This window comes from Magallana gigas, chromosome 10, assembly GCF_963853765.1.
Source record: "Magallana gigas chromosome 10, xbMagGiga1.1, whole genome shotgun sequence".
NCBI lineage: Eukaryota > Metazoa > Mollusca > Bivalvia > Ostreida > Ostreidae > Magallana > Magallana gigas.
The window spans coordinates 29,199,311-29,221,023 of NC_088862.1; the positions used below are offsets into that span (position 1 = coordinate 29,199,311).

Here is a 21,713-nt window from a genome sequence, read left to right on the forward strand (position 1 = left end):
CTTCTAAGGCATGATTGTGGGGAATTCTTCCGGTTCATCTATATTTACCTGACAGATCATGTGACTTTCAAAATGGCGCTGAAGGGGAGTGTGTTTGCAACGAGAGCTCGAGCAGGCTCGTCAAAATTAGCTACACAATATGATGCAGACGGAAATGAAATTGAGGTATTATGATATTTCACAGATGACTGATTTCTGTTACCCAAAACTCTATCCACACGCTTCACGACTGGTCAAGAGCACAATCATTCATACATATAATCCCTTTATACACCTGATACACTCAGGAGTTCCGGTGCAAAACCCCGATTTATTAATGTAAACAATTTAATGCACTTATTGCCTCTGCTGGAATAAAAATTGCAAACTTCTGGCATATAAAGTAGACTATACCGAGCGACCTATAGAATTTATTTAACCCAATAGCCAGAGCCACAAGAGTTGCCATGTAGCTCAGAGACATCCTTATTATCCTATTCAGATTATGTATTCCTCTTATTGTAAGATACTAGTGACCAATATCACTATTATATAAATGACCATTGGCTATTATGACCATGGCTATCCAATTACAAATTCTATAAAATGATGAAAAGAATATAAAAAGACATCCAAGACGCAACAGAATCATATAAAATCCATAATTGTCAATAGTGTTGTGACGATCAAACTGGTTCGAAAACCAGCGCCAGATAGCTCAGTTGGTAGAGCACCTGACTTGAGATTCAGACCGTCCATCATTTTTTCTCCCATCTTGTTACAGTGTTAATATGGATTGACTTCTTTTCACAGTTTGATGTCCGTGAGGATGAGGAACAAAACGTTAAGCTGGGACAGACCATTGACTTGTTACTGGCTGCAGGATATTTCAGAGCCAGGATAAAAGGACTCTCACCTTTTGACAAAGTATGTATAAATATACTACAACACAATGACATTCACTCATTAATGTACATTATACATGTAACTGTAATAAGAGATTGCATGTGCATATCTGAATGCTTTGCAGTGTCTTTATTGTCTTTAGCACCAGGCAATAGTCCAATCCACACTTTGCACAAGTTGTTTCCCTTTGCGGGGTCACCCCAAAGGTCCCAAGGGAAAAACCAAACTCTTTCCTTCTTTAAGCTACCAAATATTTGGGCGTTCTGTGATAAAATTTCTTTGAATTTAAATTTATTTACAGTAATTTATTCCTTGGATGTGTTGGTCAAATCAAAATACACAATGGAAATAGAATTTTATTGTCAAATGACAAAGTTACAAACCTCTGAACTACAAAGGCTTCTGTGAGAAACCTATGTTACATCACACTGAATATTTTATCTTTCAATTGTTATTACTTATACCACATGTTTTTATTTGTGCATTGGATACTTATCATTTTAGCCAGAATCCATGAAAAGTAGGCTAAATCTATTGGATTATGATAGTTTTCCAGTGGTAAATGACGTTTGACCTTGACCTTTCAGGTGGTGGGCGGTATGACGTGGTGCATCACCACGTGTAATATTGACATCGACGTCGATCTACTCTTCCAGGAAAACTCCACCATTGGACAGAAAATGTGAGCTTTGCAGAGATTTTTTCCTAATGAAATTCAGATTTTGGATAATTTTCATTATGTCTAAGAACTCCATGCTGGAATTGTGATCCCAAAAAGTTGATTATATTAAGACAGTGCAAGATGTTTTTGAAATGATTCAACCTGAAATACAGCAAGCATTTCGTATTTAACCTGTATTTGGTGGAAATTGATTTTATATCAGGTTATCAAAGAATTTTAAGTTTTTCATTCCAAAGATAGATCTATTCTTTGCATTTCTCAGAGTTTTTGGAAATTGTTAATCATCATTAATTACAAAATAATTATGCAGATTTAGATTTGATTTTCTTTTAAAGTGCCCTAACTGAAAGAATTGTAGCTGTTTTACCAAAGATGAAATGTCCACACCGTATTGAACCTCATCAAATCCAGGGCTTGGATTTCATCCACATTTATCCAGTTGTCCAAGTAAGAAAATCATTTCAAATCATCGTAAAATTTTTGTCAGGATTTTAATGATATACATGATTGTATGCCATTAGGTATTTGTTTATGAAATTTCTTGGCATTATAATTGACACATTTATTAAAAGTTTCGTTAAATGATATTGATTCGGAGACTTTGAATCTATATTAACAAAATACTCTATCCTATTTTTTGTCCTGGATGCTTAGAAAATTGCAAGAAAGATTGTGGTTCTTTGGATTTAATGATTGATTTTATTATGTCAAATGAATAAATAATGTGAGAAAGCAGTGCAATGTAAATCTGACAATAATTGTCAGCGAGGATTAATGGTAACACGTATATATAAGAAAATCAGTGAAAAATGAAAGTTGAATCAGGGGTACTAAGGCCAAAAAAAATTTCTTCCAGCTCTGGGCGCCGCCATATTGGCAGCCATTTTGTTTTTAAAAAGTTAGTTCGATCATTGATTGACTGGTACTTATCGATGTTTATTTAATTGCCCCTGAACTCGATTAAATAAGTTCCAGTGTTTTAATAGAAATTAATTTGAATTAAAATAAATTAAAAAGGAAACCAGATAAGTTTCAGTAGTGCTTCAATCAAGAAACACGACTTGCTCTATGTATGTCTTATCAAATTATCAGATGGAAAATAAAAACATTAACATCAAGGAACTGATCTTTTAGATACTGAACAAAGTATGCAATTTTATTACATCGGCATTCATATGAATTAAATTGATGAACAATGAAAGAAGAAATAAAAAACAATCGGAATCACGTAACTCTCTTCGGCTATTTCCGAAGACAAAACTTGAACGTTTTACGTCTGAAATATGACGTCATAATGAAGACTGAGCACGCGACGTTTAGTTTAACTTTGACGAATGGTATGAGTAGGCAACCATGTAGGTGGATCCTACTGTGTGCGTTTTAAATAGATTTTATCATACAAAAATCAAACTGCACTGTGTTAAATCTGCGCTCGGTCCACGGTTACATATTACTTCAATTATCACAGTTTTAAATTTTTTTTTTAAAGCAGGAAAATTTGATTTCAAAATTGATAGCGAGAGTTATTTGCCAATGGAAATGTTTTTTATAAAAGACTGTGTAGCCAATATCTTCAAATGACATTTAGAATTAATTGTTATAACATTTTTTTTCAGTGGTTGGTGAAGAAGGCCATTGAAACTAGAGAGGAGATGGGAGACTTCATTCGAGCATTCTCTATATCCCAGTTCAGTAAAACACACAAAATGCCAGAGGTAGGATCTTTACAATTTGTTGTTGCTTGTCTTTAAATCTGACAATTTTGTCATATTTTATCAGGGCTTAAATTTATAAAAAAAAAAACTCTTCTTAAAATTATATTCATTTTGCATCTGTAGTGAAGGGTATAACAAAACAGTGTTTGACTGGGATTTGGGCAATATATGATTTGTTGGACCTTCAGACACAAATTTTGCCTTCGGCCTTTAGTCTTGAGCAACATTTGTGTCTAAAGGGCGGTCCAACAAATCACAAATTGATCTCATACCAAGTCAATAACTGTATTTTACATTGTACCTTTTACACAGTAATAATTTGGTATCAATCAGTATTTTATTGTCTTGACTGCAGGATGTGGTGTTTGAAGAAATGAAAGAAAAAGCCACTAACTCTGTTTCTGAAGTCAAGGTTTGTATGAGCTATTTGAGCTATTAGTGGACTTCTTAGTCATGCAAACACATACACTGACTCATAGCCTCAATCATTTGAATTCATCAAAAAAATATAAGACTCCTTATCAGATAAATTGTGAGGTTTGTTAAAACTCTAAACTTGCAACCTTTTTCATGTTGATCAAGTGTTGAATGTTGATACAGCAGGGTATTCAGTTCTCTGTGACCATCAGATCAGATACAACATAATGTTGAATTATTTGTGACCAATCAGATCTCATACAGGATAATGTTGTATTATTTGTGACCAATCAGATCTCATACAGCATAATGTTGTATTCCCTGTGACCAATCAGATCTCATACAGCATAATGTTGTATTATTTGTGACCAATCAGATCTCATACAGCATAATGTTGTATTGTCTGTGACCAATCAGATCTCATAGAGCATAGTGTTGTATTATCAGTAACCAATCAGATCTCATACAGCATAATGTTGTATTATCTTTGACCAATCAGATCTCATTGTTAGCTTAGTTCACAAGAAGTGTGTGAAGCAAAGCGTAGTGCATAAAATTCCGTTTTTGATATTGTTATGATTTTCATACATAGGAAGTGTATAAACCACAGCGACGCTACAAGAGACAGAACGTGGACTCGCTGAAAGATGAAGAGACTCGAGTCCACTCAACTCTCCTTGAGTATGGCAGGTGAGTTCTCAATCTGTCATCATGCTACGTCTTGCTCATTAATTTTGAATTTCATATAATTTAATTCTGGTTGTAACACGCTTTCTGATTGGTTTAAAAATGTATTTTATATCGTATAAAGAATGTTGCCTACGTCATAGTAAGACAAACGTCAAAAACATATCAATCCGCCTGACGTTACGTTTGAATTTTGTACAATTTGATGTCATTTTATAGACCAAATGACTGTTTTTATCAACAATTGATAGGAACAAAATTAAATTATAAGGAATGAATTCAATATTTATTAGTTTTATACGATATAAAATGGTTTGGAACAGTTTACGCTTTTTTATAAACCGCTTCGCGGTTTATAAAGCGTAAACTGCCCCAAACCATTTTATATCGTATAAAACTAATAAATATTGAATTCATACCTTAAGTAAATCTATAACCAGTTAGGAATTAAATTTTGATGTGAAATATCCAATGAAAAATTTTCATTACTTAGTAATTCATAAAAATGTTAATAATTCTTTAGTTTTGATTAGAGAAAAAAGGAAGAAAAAAGAAATCGAATTGTACTTTTTTGTCTAAACGTATAGAAATTTACATTAAATGGAGTAAAAAAAAAAAAAATTTATTTTGTGTATTTCAGGAGATATGGATTGAGTAAATCAGATACATCTGAACAGGTATAATACACACTCATTGAATCACCAAAATGGTTCTTAAATTTTTCATAACATTTGAATTGAAGATAGAGACATTTTTCATCATGTTAATCAGAGAAATTTTATTTTTGCAATCTAATGTAGTTGTAAATTGAATATTGGATTGAGATATGTCATATGATATTACAATGTACTTGGGAATATTTATATCATTTTAAATTTTGATATACAAAATTAAAGAAAGTTTATTTCAAATGAAATGAAGAACATGTAATGCATATATTTGAAACTGAAAAACATCATTCAATGCATTTTCATTCAATACATGTATATTATATAAAATAAAGAATTAATAAACCTTCATTACATTTAATTAGAACTAAAAATTTCATTCATGAATGCAGTACCTACATGTATATAAATAAATTGATCTTTTTTCTTTTACAGGATGGGGACAAAAGTGCTAAGAAAAAAGCAGCTGCAGCAAGTCTTGGAGGTCAACAGGAAATGACCCCTGAACAGCTGCAGGCAGAGGAGGAGGTATTTTATTAATTTTTTTTTTCGATTAATTTTATTAGCTTTACATGTAGATATTTAATCATTTTAAAACTATAGAGTTATGTAAGTTTTGATAGATTTTTTGGCAATTTTTGTTTGTTGGTAAATACTGAAACAGTACTTTAAAAGTATTTCATGTTTTTAAGGATTGCATAGAGAGTTAAAACTTTTGAAATTGATCTGTAAAAACAATCCAGTTTTTGAGAAGTTTTTGGCAATAGTATTGGTTTATTGATTAATACAGATCTAGATATTTAGAGCATTGTTTTGACATATTGTAACATTCTTGTAATGTTAATGTCTTAATGAGTCATATCAAATTGATATTTTACAATTTTAGAAAAAAATTCAGAAGTTGATGTCAGGAATGGCGGGATTCCAAGAGGTAGGTGTATCGTTATATTCAGAGGCCTGATGATCGACAGCTCCCAGGTAGTGTGCTGCTTGTAGAGTACTATCAACCAACTTTCATTCGCCTGAAAGAAAGTTCTGCAGGGTTAGCAAGAGCCTCGTCATCGCAAGCATTTCTTGCCGCAAACAAGTCCTCAAATGTCATGGGTATATCTTGCGGTGAATCAGTTTTTATTCCATAAATTGCAAATTAAGGTTATTGGGAGTAAAATTTGGTATTTATAATTACAGTATTTTACCAAACAGACCTGCATATGTATAGATCGTGTGATGGGATTTTTTTTTTAATAAGCAAAGAGTATACATGAGTGTAATTGCAAATGATAATTGTCATACCAGAGGCTACCTTTCATGAACAAAAAGTTAAGAGTGGGCTGTGTTTGTGAAGTTAGAAACTAAAGAATCAATTCACATTCATGTTCACATTTTTAATTCTGAAGGGGGAATTGTTTGTCTTTTGGAAATCTTGTGCATCTTGTTTTATATCTAGTGTTAAATATTCAATGATTTAAAGTACTGAAAAAAAGATTGAAAAAAACCGAGTCATTATAGATTTTAATTTGTTTCCCTTTCTTATTTTAACAAAGTCTGGTAGAAGACGGGTAAATATTTGGTGCATATTTGTATGTATTTTAATAAACTCCTTGAGTTATTATTTTATTTATTCAATTTATTTCATTTTTTTATATATAATTATGTATTAGTATTTCATTTTAATTTGGATTTTGTTTTATATGGAGAAGTACTCTGCCTTATATTAAAAAAAAATAGAAAAAAAAACTATCCTGTTTCAACAATAAACATTTTTAGAATCATTTTCTTTTTGGTTGATTCTGATAAATTTTTCAACATTTTCATGTTCTTCCTTCTAATTATATTAAAGTTTGAAATTATGTTTTGTGAATAAAAAATTAAATTATCATGCAAATTAATACTATAAGTGTTTTACTTTATGCACACATTCAATCAATAACAGTTTTAGACCTTTTAGTACATTTATAAATATATATATACATTTAATGTTGAAATTTTCATTACAGACTGAATATTATATATTGCACTCTTGTACACATTTACTATTTCTAAAAACATATTGTTTTATAATACCTGGTACCTAGTAAACAATACACACCTGGATATTTTAAAATACTTAACGGTTACAAATATGTTGTTGCATGCAGCATATCAGTATTCAATTTGTTGTTTGTGAATTCATGTTATTTTCAGTAATTATATATGCACCTGAATCTAACTTTAGGTATTGAAATGGGGGTAAGGGGGTGGATTTAATAGAAATTCATTTTATCTTTGTGTCATTTTGATTGGATGTTGTGCTTTGCTTATTGGTTGTTCCAGCAAATATTCAATAGGTGTATGATTATAACCATTATGATACTATTTGTGTTTTTACAGCAACTAATGTCTGTAGATTTATTTGTTCATTTTTGTTGAGTTTGATTGCATTGTGGATAAATTTCTATGCATGCAGGATAAATTATCAGCGAGTGCAGTGGGGTCAATAGTAGGCATGAAATCAGAGGAAATTCAGCAGATAGCTTCTCACTACGAAGAAAAAGTAAGTTGTCAAAGATGAATTAAACTTTTGCACAAAATCCATGTTATCATTTTAAAATTTTTTTTCTTTTCATGTAGATGCATAACTGCATACCTTTGTAGAAAAATGTGGGTTGACAGGTAGCAGAGCAACAAGGCCTTACCTGCGAAACACTCATGACAAATTACATACTGTAAATTCCTAATTAAATGCAAGGAATTAATGTCCACATAAAATTGCGAAAAGCATTCTCACGGATTTTAAAATCTCGCTTTTATTTTTTGGACAGATGTAAACTATTTGGAATTATGAAAACAATTTTGCTTTTGTGATTTTATATTCTCGCGATTTGATGCAAAACCATTAAATTGCAGAATTAAGTACTCGCAGAAAAGAAGGAATCTACAGTAATATGGCCTGTCAGCCAGAACTTTCCTTTATAGTTGTGCATCTTTGCTAGCCAAGTGTCTGCTTCATATAGAATGAGATGATAAAAGCGAATCGGACCCTAGGCTAAAAAAAAGATGGAAGTTTGGCAGTTATTTTTAATGTAGAATTTTATTAAGAATGACTCCTTGTGTTATTTTGATATACTCCAATTGCAAGTCAGCCGTGGTTTCAATTTGATGTGTTTTTAAGCTTATTGGTGTTGAAGATTCAATTTGTATTGTAAATAAATGTGCAAGTCCTCTTTTGCCTTTGACATGTAACAGCTGTTTTGAAATTATATGTTCTACATAAATTATAATGATAAATTGGCATATTCTGTATTTCATCTTGCTCTTTATTAAATTTAATCAGTAATTGTTAAATAGGTGAATTTCCTTCATGATATTAGGGGGAATGTATTATAAGATATTTTACAACTTACAAGATGATTATCAAATTATACCAAAAGTCCATGCAGAAAGCTAAGCATAGCATCATCTATTCAAGAACCTCATTTGATATATTTTTTTTAATTTCCAATTCCACCAGAAATCAGAGATTGAGCAGATTGAGAAATCAGAGCGAGTTGGCGGCACTCAACATCACAAGAGAATGACAGCAGCTCTAAGTAAACAGATACAACAACAAACAGATAAGTTACAGCAGGTATGATAAGTAAACAGATACAGCATCAAACAGATAAGTTACAGCAGGTATGATAAGTAAAAAGATACAACAACAAACAGATAAGTTACAGCAGGTACGATAAGTAAACAGATACAACAACATACAGATAAGTTACAGCAGGTACGATAAGTAAACAGATACAACAACAAACAGATAAGTTACAGCAGGTACGATAAGTAAACAGATACAACAACATACAGATAAGTTACAGCAGGTATGATAAGTAAACAGACACAACAACAAACAGATAAGTTACAGCAGGTATGTTAAGTTAACAGATACAACAACAAACAGATAAGTTACAGCAGGTAATATGTCAAATATGTCCATAATGAATGAGCATAGCAACAGACAAATAGGTAACAGCGGTAATGTGTCCATAGTGAACAAATACAACAAAAAACGTAATACATAATTGCGGTAGGTATGATTTACATGTTCAAAACTAACAGCATTCAAAATATAGCAGGTAAGGTAGCCATAGCAACCAAAACACTTTTGATGTTATCTTGTTGCAAACAAAATGAAAGCTAGACAAGTTTAGACAATTTCAACTTATTTTGCAATTTTTTTTTTGTCTGAAGAATAGATTTGAGCTACCCTGCATCTAAGTTATTAGATACATGTAATACCATTTTATTCTTGAGAGGTTTTGGACAGGTGTAAAATTCCAGTTTCTTAGAGCTTTTTAAGTGATGTACAGTTTAAATTATTTGTATGCTTTGAATTTCAAAGATTTTTGTTACTTTACATCAAGTTTATTAACCATTTTACTATAGAGTCCTAATTAAGTGGAAGAAATTAATAATCATTCTGCAGACAATTTTGAGAATCACCCCATGCAGATTTTAAAATTTCTCTATCATTTTCCTGACACTTGTGAAATTGCATTTTATTACAGTATTCATGCTCAATTTATCTTAATTCACAGATTCAAGCAAAGCATGATGACCTTCACAAAGTTTACCTTGAAACTCAAGAAAAACTCAAGCAGGTAAGTTGATCTGTGTTTGCAAGAATTACATAATAGGCTTCTTATTATGCATAAAAGTATGCATTTCAGGTAACAAATATAACTTTTGAAATTAGTTTTGCATTTATCATAATCATGGGGAATAGCCCCCCCAAATTGTGTCTTATAGTTTACCTATAAATAGTTGACAATCCACAATTTTTACCTTTACTTAGTGAAACATGATTGATTTCACAAGCTATTTACAATTACTGTAACTATACCAAATTAGTTTTTGCCCATGTAATTTTCGCCATTCTACTCTTGCGAGCAGTTTTGCCTCATATTGAATTCATCAGGGCACAGTTGTATTTAAAGAGAGATAATATGAAACTTAAGAATTTGCCCAGTCATAAATTTGCCTACTGACAAAGAAGGCAAAAGGGGCGAAAACCAAATGAGGGCGAATATTTCCATGCATACAGTACTGTTAATTTGTATGTTACTCTTTAATTATTAATGTTTCATGATTGTAGGTTAGACATCGCAGTGGAAGGATTGACGAGGAAATGCTGAAGTTAACGGAAACGGAGACAGAGGAAAATCAGGGGTAAGAAAAATGCTACTGTGGTTTCATCAATATCCGTTGAATACCAATTTTCGTGGATTTTGTTCTTAAGTTGATCCACGAAATTAAATGTTCATTGAAGTTCAATTTCAACTAACGTTTTGTATTGATAAGATCATTGGCCACGAATTTACGTATCCTTGAAAATGTGGTTTTCAGAAAATCCACGAAAATTGGTACCCACGAAAATTAATGAAACCACAGTATTTTCACTTTAATTGAATTGATATGAAGCTGTATACATGTAACAAAGGAACAAATATAAAATCATTTTGACAATCCAAAATGGATATGATTTTGTTCATTGACAAATTTCGTTGGCAAAAATCATGTTAACAAATGATCAGAAAGAGGATAACAATTTGTGATTTAGACTACAAGGTTAGGTTGGGGTTAAACCCCCCCCCCCCCAAAAAAAAAGATGTAAACATTATCAACGCTTTCTAGTGTTGAATATAACAAACCTTAAGTTTATTAATTTGTAATGATCAAATATCCATTCAGCTATTACTTTCACTAAAAAAAAGTTACAAACCAAAAAAATAAACCCACAATCATGCATGAAAACACAAAGCAATTTTACTGATATATGCACGATCCCACACGTTATACAAACAATCACCCACGTACGGTACACAAACTATTTATTGGTAACATGATTGGCTTGTCAACAATAATGTTGTTACCACCGTACACATGACTATAAAATTACAGTAAAACTGTTGTGATGTTTGTTACAATTAGCTGTGTACATGAAATTTCAAATATCATATCAGTTACCACTTTGTCTAAGTAACAGGGCTTGAACTTTCATTGTTAATTTATATGTTTTCTAATCTGAAAATGATTCAGAAGGGGATATAGGTCAAGGAAAAGCAGTTAACAAGAAAGGTCATGGTAGTGCATCGTAATAAATACATGTACATGTACCCGAGACTTATATCAAATTGTCATTATTCCACAAAAAAAAGATTATTCAGTTTAATGTAAAGCATTTTGAAATTAAGTGAATATTTCTCAAAACGAATTGGGGTCTGTTTAGTGTATCACATAATAATTATCAAAGATCATCTAAAGGCAAGCTAAAAGGCCATGAAAAAAATAGGAGCAAAGCAGTCTTTTACTAAATTCAGAGTTGCATTTTGTTTTGCTCTAACACATAGTTTTACAGGCATTGTTTCACAGTTCTATGAACTACATTTTGTTTTGTGCTAACACAGAGTTTTACAGGCCTTGTTTTACAGTTCTATGAACTATATTTTGTTTTGTGCTAACACAGAGTTTTACAGGCCTTGTTTCACAGTTCCATGAACTACATTTTGTTTTATGCCAACACAGAGTTTTACAGGCCTTGTTTCACAGTTCCATGAACTACATTTTGTTTTTTTCTAACACAGAGCTTTACAGGCCTTGTTTCACAGTTCCATGAACTACATTTTGTTTTTTTCTAACACAGAGTTTTACAGGCCTTGTTTCAAAGTTCCATGAACTACATTTTGTTTTTTTCTAACACAGAGTTTTACAGACCTTGTTTCACAGTTATATGAACAACGTTTTGTTTTGTTCTAACACAGAGTTCTACAGAATCTGCGCTCTCTGGTGGCTATGAACGAGAACCTGAAGAAACAGGAGCAGGACTTTAAGGCCCACTGTAAGGAGGAGATGGCACGACTCAAGGCCCAGATCGAGGAGCTGAAGGAGGGTGCACAGGAGGAGGACTCAGAGGACAAGGTCAATATAATGCAGAGTCAGCAGGTGTTGGAGGAGATGGGGGGGGGGGGTGTAAAAGGTTGTCATTGTCATTCATCTTGTTGAAAGGTGTCTCTGAATATTTTTTGGTTGGAGCGTCATTCATAGTCACATGCTTAATTCATGGTCACAGTGGATAAACACAATATGTATAATGCTTATGGCAAAGTCGGTTTCATTTCCATGCAGGTGTTGGGGGAGGGGATATGATTGTATGAAACATTTTCATTCAATTTGTTGAGAGGTATCTCTCGAATTAGTTTGATTTGAGCTTCATTCATGGTCACAGACAACACAACTCAGTTTCATTTCCATGAGTCTTCTTTTAAGGTTTAATTTTAGTAATGTGTATTTGATTTATTAACAAAATACATATAATTTTATATTAAATTAGAACTATTTCTTCCTAGTACATGTATATCCAAAATTTAAAAAATAGCAATATTCAATTGTTTTTTATTGCAGTTATAGAATTGGAGCTAATGCATGGTACATGTACATGTCCTTTTTATGAGAGAGATTACCCACACAAAGATGAAGTTCTAAAAATAATTATTTACAAATTCACAAATATCTTTTCAGAAATAAAATTTAATCAAGTATGATTTTGTTTTGACAGGCCAGAGCCAGTTTGATTGACAAGCAATATGAGGCAGATAGGGAGAAACTCCACAAAATCAGACTGCTGTTGGTAAGAAGTCTCATTATCTGCTGAAATTTACCTCCTGATTTGGGGGGATTTTCTTGAGTTGATCCTCAGATATGTTTATCCACATGTCAAAATTATGCTAATAATCTTGTTCCAATATGGGAGTCCATCTTCAAACATGTTTACTGACTTATAAAAATATAATTATAATAACATTTTTCCAATATTGTGAGTCCATCCTTAAACATCTATATCAACATTTTTAATTTTCTTATAAACTTCTCCAATGTGAAAACTTTCATTCTTTAATACCTGTATTTATTTACAAGTACTTTTTTTAAACCTGGAATATTTTATTTATTATGACTCTTAATCCAAACATTAATGCTTTCAGGCAAGGAAGACCAGGGAGATAGCAGTTCTTCAGAGGAAGATTGACGATGTGCCGTCCCGAGCAGAACTTAGTCAGTACCAGCGACGCTTCATTGAGCTTTACAACCAAGGTTGGTTGTTATTTTCTGTGTTCCTTAAGTCCTATCTTTTCAGCAGTAATTGGTCACTTGTTCCTTACCTCTTTTGGTTTACACTGCCAAAGTCGATGTTTTTACTGCAATAAAGAAACAAGTCTCAATTACAGTTAAGAAATGACAAATTAGTAATAAAATCTTTTTTTTATTTTGATAATTTAGGACCATATATTGCATTGAAATAATTACATTACATGTTAGGCTTTAAACCATATAATCCAAATTTTGCATTTATGATTTGGGCCACATATTGCATTTTAGTTTAAATTATTTCACAGTTCATTCATTTTGATAATTTTGGACCACACATTACAGAAGAATAATCTGACTTTTTGTGTAATATGTTACAGTTGCGGCCACCCACACAGAGACGAAGCAGTTTTACACATTGTACAACACGCTGGATGACACCAAGATGTACCTGAACAAAGAAGTCAGCCTTCTCAACTCCATACACGATAACTTCAGACAGTAAGTCAAGATTGATGTACAGTTGTTATTTAATACTCAGTTTCGTTGGTCCAGTTGTATCTAAACAAAGATGTCAGCCTTCTCAACTCCATTCATGATAATTTCAACAGTAAGTCAAGACTGATGAAATTTGTTAATGCTCAGGTAAGTTGGCCCAGTTGTACCTGATTAAAGATGTCAGTCTTCTCAACTTCATCCATAATTATTATAACTTTAGACAGTTAGTCAAGACTGATGTACAGTTGTAATTTAATACTCAGTTTAGTTGGTCCAGTTGTACCTGGAATAAAAAGAAGACAGTCTGCTCAACTCCATCCATGATAACTTCAATCAGTAATTCAAGACTGATGTGCTGTCGTAATTTGAATGTTCATTTTAGTTGGCTCATTTGTACCTAAAAAAGAAGTCGGTTCCTCTCAACTTCATCCACTATCATAACTTAAGACTGTGAGTCAAGCCTGATGTAAAGTTATTATTTGTAAAGCTTAGTTTCGTTCACTGAATTGTACCTAAAAATGACGTAAGCCTTCTCAACTCTATTCACAATAACTTTATACATTAAATCAAGATTGATGTAAATTTGTAACACTTTTAGTTAGCCCAGTTGTACCTTAAAAAAAGAGGTCAGTCTTCTCAACTCCATATACGATAAGTTTTGGACTAAATTTTAGTTGTAATGTTATTTGTTTCACCCAGTAAATTTGTTAGCCCAGTTGTACCTGAACAAAGAAGTCAGTCATCTTAACTCCATAAATAATAACTCCAGACACTAATTTAAGTCAAAACTGATGACACTTTATGAAATTGGTGAAATGGTGTGTGCAGTTTCATTTGGCCATTCTTTCAAAATGTACATGTATTTTAACACAGTAAAGCAAGAAGAACAACAAAAATTTAAAAAATGCAAGTTATAATTGGTTCAAATTTGAAAAGGAATGTGGGATAAAAAGATTTTTTCTTTGTATTTTAGGGCAATGGCTAACCCAGGTGCAAAGGAGCAATTCCTGAAGCAGTTTGAAAACATTGTGGAGGGCATCAAACAAAATAAAGCTAAGGTCAGTATTACCATACACAAGTTGAAAAGTTTTCCTTGTTTAAAAAGCTAATTCTATATTTCTGTACAATGCATTTCAATTGACCCTTTGTCCTCTTTGAAATATTTATTTTAAATGTTAATTTCAATTGACTTTTTATTTTTTTTAAAATATTTTTTTAAGTTGGCTGAATTTTTGGGGAAATTTTTTATATTGATTTTCAAGGTCTTGATTCGAGGCTAGTAGTGCTAAATATATGTTCTAGTATAAAAGTTTGTTTTTTCTTTTGATGATCTAGCTTGAGAAACGGAAACAGGAAGAGAAGATGAAACGGGACCAGTTCAACGACCAGTATCTGGACTTGGTGGAAAAGCAGAGGCTGTATTTCAAAACTGTCAAAGACTTTAAAGAGGTAAATGCCTGAATTCATTTAAATGATTTTTTTCATAATTTTATTAAATTCTGATGTTTTAAATGTATGGGCTAAAATCAAAGAAAGATTTTTTTTTCAAAGAAACATTTCCTTTTTTCCAGGAATGTCGCAAAAATGAAATGCTGCTTAGTAAATTAAAGAAATGACATTTATTACGAGGGATGGAACTGAGAAAAGGACTATTTCTATGAACAATGAAGACATTAACGTTGGAAAACCATAATATATATTGATATAATCATGATTTTTGTATGCTTTGCATGTAATTAAACATCTGTACATGCACGCTACATCTACAATCTCAACAGCAATAAAAATTTCTTTACAAAAATATATGTTGTTGTCATGAATATTAAACACAGAAATTCATGGACGATTTGGTTAATTCTATAACTTCTACATGTTTTTATCACAATTGCATGTAGGTGCTGAAAAAAGTTTATATTTAATTCATATATATATCATAATGGTCTTACCTGTATTTAATTGGTTATTGATACTTTGCGGAACGGAACATATAAGGAGGTGTCCAATGGGAAAAGAAAATTTTATAAAATGAACAATTTTTTAATTACAACATTTCGATATAAGATTTATTCTTAATTATAATGTTTGAATTCGCTGTGTTTTAAGATAAAAATGTAAATTTTCCTCTAAAATTATTATACTTTTAAGTAACCATCAGGAAAAAAAACCTTAATAGATGGTTTAAACTAGCCAAAAGGCAATGTCTTTTATCATTTTGAGCTTTAGAAGAAACCAAACACGTTCGCAGGTATATCAACTATAAAACTACAATGTCGGAAATATTCCAAATTTTAAACAATGTTTTCTCCGGTTCGGTTTCGTTCCGCAAAATACGTTTACCCATGTGAATATTAGAATTTAGTCTAGAAGAGAACCTGAGGATAATTTCTTACGTTAACTTGTACAGCTTACATTGTAGTTTTTAAAGATGCTATCGGTCTACAAGCTTATGTTTTTGGTTTGTTTTAAAGATCTCAAATTAATATAGACATCTTTCAACCATAGTAAGTTTTTACAAGAACGTAACTTGTATATGCATTAATTTTGGAGTAATAAATTAATATATATTTTTTCATACAACGCAGCCAACTTAAACATTAAAAAAAATAAAATCAATTTTATATCGAAAGTTATGATAAAAAAGTTTTTCATTTTGTAAAAAGATCTTTATCTCCATTGGGTACCCCTTTACTGGTTCCGATCCGTACAGCAAAGTACCAATAGCCTGAATTTAATTCATAAATAGTCTGTGTATATCTATGATTGGTAAAAATTAGATTTAACATTTTATATGAGATGATTTTGTGAATTTATCAGTCTTGATTTAAGTATATATAAGTGTTTAATTAGTAAAATACATGCAAAGGTTATCTATGTATGTTTAACAAAGGAGATCACCTATCAGATTGACTATCAATAGCTATGTTCCAAGTTCGTCCGGAAGTTTTCAAGAGGAACATTACATTATAACGTGACCGGGGTGTCTAAACAGTGTTTCGGACAAACTCGAAACGTAGCTTTATCGCGTTTGATAAGCTTGTTGATTTTAAAATAAATGAACGACAACTCTGCGAATGAAAGTACTTTCGGTTTGAAATTACACAATGGCGGCGGGAAAGGAGAAACAAGTTTCAGTAGAAACAGGTGTAACAACGACATGTCCGATCTGCTTCGAATCTTTCAAAACTCCGAGGATTCTGCCATGTCTGCACACGTTTTGTCACAACTGTTTATCGCCATACATTCTTTCCACGTGCAAGACCAAGGAAAGCCCGGTGGGATTTCCCTGTCCACTCTGCAGATGTTTTGTTCCCGCTCCGTCTTTTTCGGTAGAGCTTGAAAAATGGTCGGAACTTATTCCTATCAACAAAGCAATTCAGGTTCTGATAGAAAAAGGAGACAAGTTATGTGATGCATGTCAGCGAGAAGATGAAGAAATAGTGGCCAGTGATTGGTGTGAATCTTGCTCCGATTCCCTGTGTGCTATGTGTACAAAATATCATAAAAGAAATGCAGCTTTTCGAAGTCATACGTTAGTTCCAATAGCAGACTTTAGTAAAGTGTCTGGCAAAAAAGAAAGCATGGAACCAACATCTGTGGTTTGTAAAGACCACGGTAATTCAGTGGAATATATCTGTGTCGACCATGAAGAGTTATGTTGCACTAAGTGTGTGTGCACCAAACACAGAACATGCACACAGGTCGACGACATTGAAGAAGCAGCAGACAGTCTCCGAAAGTCAGAAAAAATAAAAACTTTATCAGAGGAAATATTTCAATTTCAAGGCTCACTTGTGAAAGCTAAATCGGATGGAGAGGACACCATAAGATACATTGACGACACATCAGATCAAATTAAGAAAGAATCCACAGAATTAAGAGATAAAATTGTGAACCATGTAAATGCCTTACTAGAGGACCATCTATCTGAACTGGCCAAAAATGCTAAGGAACACGAAAGAAATGTGGCTAGTGTTGTAGATGCAGCGTCTGACCGGCAACTCTTAATGGCTCAGTACTTGCACACTTTAGAAAATACAGAGAAAACGTCTGCATCAGTTCTTGTCAATGAATACTTGAAGATCAAGAAGCAATTTGCCTATGTTTCTAAGTCAGGTCTTTCCCAAATTAGTTTACAATTGCAATCAAGTGTTTCAAAAGACCTGGCAGGAATCCTCCATGTGAAAAAATTTACTGATCTGAAGACACGTATTAAATCGATTCCACTATGCGGCATTGATTTTACAAGCGCAAACATGAAGTTGATTTGTGAACTACCTGGTACAACAGGTGGTTGCTTTTTAAAAAATGGGGACATCGTTTTGGTTGATCACGATTCCTGTCAGTTATTGCATTACAGAAATGCTGTCCTTGTTCGTAAGGCAAAATTGGAAATTCTACCTCTAGATGCGGTTTGTCAAAGTAGTTCTATGCTTCTTATTTCCCATAACGCTACGTTTTCGATCAAATCAAGTTTTAAAGGAAACATTGGAAAATTCAACCTTGACAAATGTGAAGAGAATGAAGATTATATTTTTACAGAAACATCTGTTTATAGCTTGGCGATATCTGGAGGATCTATTTATGCTGCTTGCTCAGATGTGATAATTAAGTTTGATCATAAAGGAAACACTGTACAACGATATCCTGTCGACATGTATACTTATTCGGTAGCAACAAACAACAGCAATGAAATAATCAGCTCAAGTTGTAGCACACAAAATGTAACAGTCATGAATAGTTGTGGTGAGTTAATGTATACTTATTCTCATGAAAAACTTAAACATCCAAGAGGACTTGATGTGAATTTCACAGGAAACATATTTGTTGCAGGCATGGACAGTCATAACATACACGTGCTTACCCATAAAGCTGAGTTGTTGAAGATTTTTGCAATTGGTTTTAAATCGCAACCAATATGTATCAAATTTAAAGAGAACTCTAACGTTTGCTTTGTAGGTTCTTATGGAAAAACAACAAAGGTGTACGAATTTCAAGAAGCTATGTGAGAGTTTATTTACTGTTCTTGGTCAAACATAAAGTTTTAATTATTAGAATCAAACATATTTTAGGTTTTTAAAATTCACATATCTTAAAGTGAATAATTATGTAGAACTTATTAAATATCAGAAAGGTTGCGTTAGAAAGACATTTTGGATGTTTATAGACATAATTTGTGTTGGTATTTGTGGATATGGAGAGTAATTTCGCTAAATTTGGGTTGTGAAAGAAATAATTGCTTTGTACTCACAAATGCTCGTTAGCACATATTAATTTTGCATTCAGATCATATATTTATTAAAAACATAGCAATACCGTAAATTTGGAAATTTTTACGTCGATTTATTTTTGCGAATTCGAGTCATAAAGCTATAGATTAATTTTTACGTTTTAAATTTTTGCGAATTGTCATCGGCGCTAAAAATAAAAAGCACTCAAATATTAAATGTCAACATACTGACATGCACAATGTTAGCTAACCTTCGGACATCGTATATTACCGCCGCCTCTAATTTTCTCACGAATCGTATATGTTTACCAACTTCATAATTTATAGTATCATGTGAGAGTTGATGTCTGCAATTGATATCTTGTTCAAATTACCGATATATACAATAACAGCAGCAAATGCAACAAAACTACCTAAAGGGGTATCTTGATACGGATTTATAGCGAGATAATTATCCCAATTAGTAGTTAACCAGTTAACACCTTCACATGCGACGGTTTGTGTACACCACACACGTATCGGAGGGTCACGTGTCAAACACATGTACAGGTGATGTTTTCCTGTGTCAAGCGAGCGAGAATGAGAAGAAAATGGCGGCATTCAGCGAGAAATTCAAAATACTGTACACATTTTCGTATTCCATGAATTTTGGTGTCCCGCCGGTACACTGTGAATGGGGTAAAAAAAAGTAACGCTACATTCTGCGTAACGCCGGTACATCATGGTACATATCATAAAGATCTATGAATAAATCACGCATGCATGCAGTATCATCAGTATACATGTACACTAAGATAGACATGAGGCTACCAGTCAACCGAAGATACCGATTTTGAGTGAAGTCCTTCTCCACACGCTGGTTATAGCTTGGGGGTAATTACATGGTTATATAAACAGGTTTTTTAAATTACCTTCGGCATATTTTTTATTACTTTTTTTTGTTGTTGATTAATTTTTAGGAAAAACAATTTTGCGAATGCAGAGCACGCGCAAATTAGCTAAAAATTTATCTACGGTAAAAATTTCCAGATTTACGGTAATGAACATATTTTTCTCTCGCATTTTGCACAAATTTGCACAGCATGTTTTGATCTTTTTGTATAATGAATATATGAATATATCTGTTGTTTTGAATCATGTTGATTTCAAGATTGTTTAAAGAAAAAGATTTATTTGATTTATCAGAGACTCGGTGAACCTATAATTATCATGTTTGTGTATTAGAATTGAATTTATGTTTGAAAATAGTTACGCTTAGTCTAATTAAAGAATGGAACAGTCTTGAAAATCTTCATTTTAGCATTATTTTGAACTTGATACTTTTACTTTTTAAATTCCTTTGAGTTATCCATGCGTGTATGTAAAATCAATATTTGTTTTGTTAAAATTGCGTTTTGATTACAATTTGAAAATACGTTAGTAAACTTAAGTTAAGTCTAATGAAATTTGAAAAATCCGATTATATTTATAATTTTTTTAGCCGAAAATCATGACCAAGCTTCCTTGATTTCAAGGTCTTGAATTTGCCCATACACAGTGGTGTTTTAAGAGAGATATATTGTGACATTAAAATTCGCACAGGTTCAATTTCGCCCGCTAATAACGAGGACGAAAATAAAAGGGGGAGAATATTTCCCAATATTTACATTCTACTGTGTTTTTCCACTAAATTCTGTGATCTTTAAATGCCTCTAAATGCAACAACTAATCACTGCGTATGAATTTACATGTAATTTACATTAGTAGTTTCAAAAACGTTGATTTCTATGTTAAAATTATATATCATACATGTTGTCAAAACACCATGTTTTACATTTATTCAACAAAAAACTGATTTTATTGTTAAAAGCAAAATCCAAGAGTTGTTTTCATGGATTATATTTTCATGCTCCTCTATCAGTCTACGTGATAACCACTTTCAACCGGTTTTAATAAAACAGCTGTTCTTGCTGTTACTAATTTACATATATACTCCCTCCGTGATCTGCAATTTGTATCGATTTATTTAAGTAAATAATTGATTTAATCAGTAAGGGAATGTAAATATAAGCATTAAATGATTTTTTTTTTGACGTTGTCATGTCAATAACTGCCGTCAGTTGAGCAGAAAATAATCATAACGCGCTAACCCGCTTTAGTCGATTTATGTGCTTACCTGACGGCAGTTATTGACGACGTGTGAAACTTTAAATGTTTACACAAATAAACATATCAATTTTCCGATTTTCCTGCTATTGGTTTTGCAAAGTTATGTTACATGAACAGTTACAAAAAGGTGCATCAAAGTCCTTTCCAGTAATTGTATATATACGCACTAAAGTAATAAGTATCAAACAGAATGTGTTGTCATGATCATGGCTTACTAGTGTCTTAAAACCATTCCTGACCATTGTGACGTTCGTTAGAAGATATTTTAACTTTGGGGGGGGGGGGATGGTCTGAGGGATTTTGTTTGCCAGGGGAAGTGGGATGGCCCGATAACTTGTTTTTTTTTAGTTTTACTGAGTGAATGTCATAAGATTAAATTCAATATATAAGATACTTGTATATTAGTGGACATTTGGAATATAACACAATTTCGAATTATATATACTATTTAAGACCCTTTCTGAAAGCTTTAACGTGTTAAGTTTTGTGATGATAAGATTGTTCTTTAATTTCAAAAAAATGATTATATCGTCCGAGGTCCTAAATTCGTTACAGTCCTAGAGTCGTGTCCCTTTTGTTTTCTTTGCGTATTTCGCGAGATTTGGTTGTAGGCTACGCATACCGTGAAAAAAAATTTACTACGATATGTGACGTCACTTCTTACTATACAGAAGTCCATAATG

The 21,713-nt window shown here is 32.4% G+C and overlaps 2 protein-coding genes across 4 annotated transcripts; both read left to right on the forward strand.

The window, feature by feature from the left end:
• The first annotated feature begins 8 nt into the window (after positions 1-8).
• Positions 9-15,458, forward strand: LOC105327696 (coiled-coil domain-containing protein 93). 3 transcript variants are annotated; one of them, XM_066072813.1, is made up of 22 exons: positions 9-165; positions 793-906; positions 1,473-1,567; positions 1,903-2,014; positions 3,184-3,282; positions 3,638-3,694; positions 4,292-4,389; positions 5,027-5,063; positions 5,490-5,582; positions 5,941-5,985; positions 6,599-6,613; positions 7,501-7,587; positions 8,545-8,661; positions 9,614-9,676; positions 10,171-10,244; positions 11,837-11,993; positions 12,631-12,702; positions 13,055-13,163; positions 13,538-13,658; positions 14,629-14,713; positions 14,991-15,104; positions 15,227-15,458. In XM_066072813.1, the coding sequence occupies exons 1-22, from the start codon at positions 73-75 to the stop codon at positions 15,269-15,271; spliced, it is 1,902 nt and encodes a 633-aa protein (XP_065928885.1). In that variant the 5' UTR covers positions 9-72; the 3' UTR covers positions 15,272-15,458. The 3 variants fall into 3 exon arrangements, with proteins under 3 accessions (XP_065928885.1, XP_065928886.1, XP_065928887.1); XM_066072814.1 differs by lacking the exon at positions 6,599-6,613; XM_066072815.1 differs by lacking the exons at positions 6,599-6,613; positions 7,501-7,587.
• Positions 15,459-16,699: 1,241 nt separating this feature from the next.
• On the forward strand, positions 16,700-20,132 carry LOC117683761 (uncharacterized). Its single transcript, XM_066073824.1, has one exon. It carries the CDS (start codon positions 16,757-16,759, stop codon positions 18,659-18,661), a length of 1,905 nt encoding a protein of 634 aa, XP_065929896.1. The 5' UTR covers positions 16,700-16,756; the 3' UTR covers positions 18,662-20,132.
• The last annotated feature ends 1,581 nt before the right edge of the window (positions 20,133-21,713 follow it).

Excerpts from the sequence above, each read along its gene's own strand:
- LOC105327696 (XM_066072813.1), top strand. The coding sequence starts at position 73 with ATGGCGCTGAAGGGGAGTGTGTTTGCAACGAGAGCTCGAGCAGGCTCG. Across the intron at positions 1,568-1,902 it reads TCCACCATTGGACAGAAAAT|TGCCCTAACTGAAAGAATTG; the intron begins GTGAGCTTTGCA and ends TTTCTTTTAAAG. Across the intron at positions 3,695-4,291 it reads ACTCTGTTTCTGAAGTCAAG|GAAGTGTATAAACCACAGCG; the intron begins GTTTGTATGAGC and ends TTTCATACATAG.
- LOC117683761 (XM_066073824.1), top strand. The coding sequence starts at position 16,757 with ATGGCGGCGGGAAAGGAGAAACAAGTTTCAGTAGAAACAGGTGTAACA.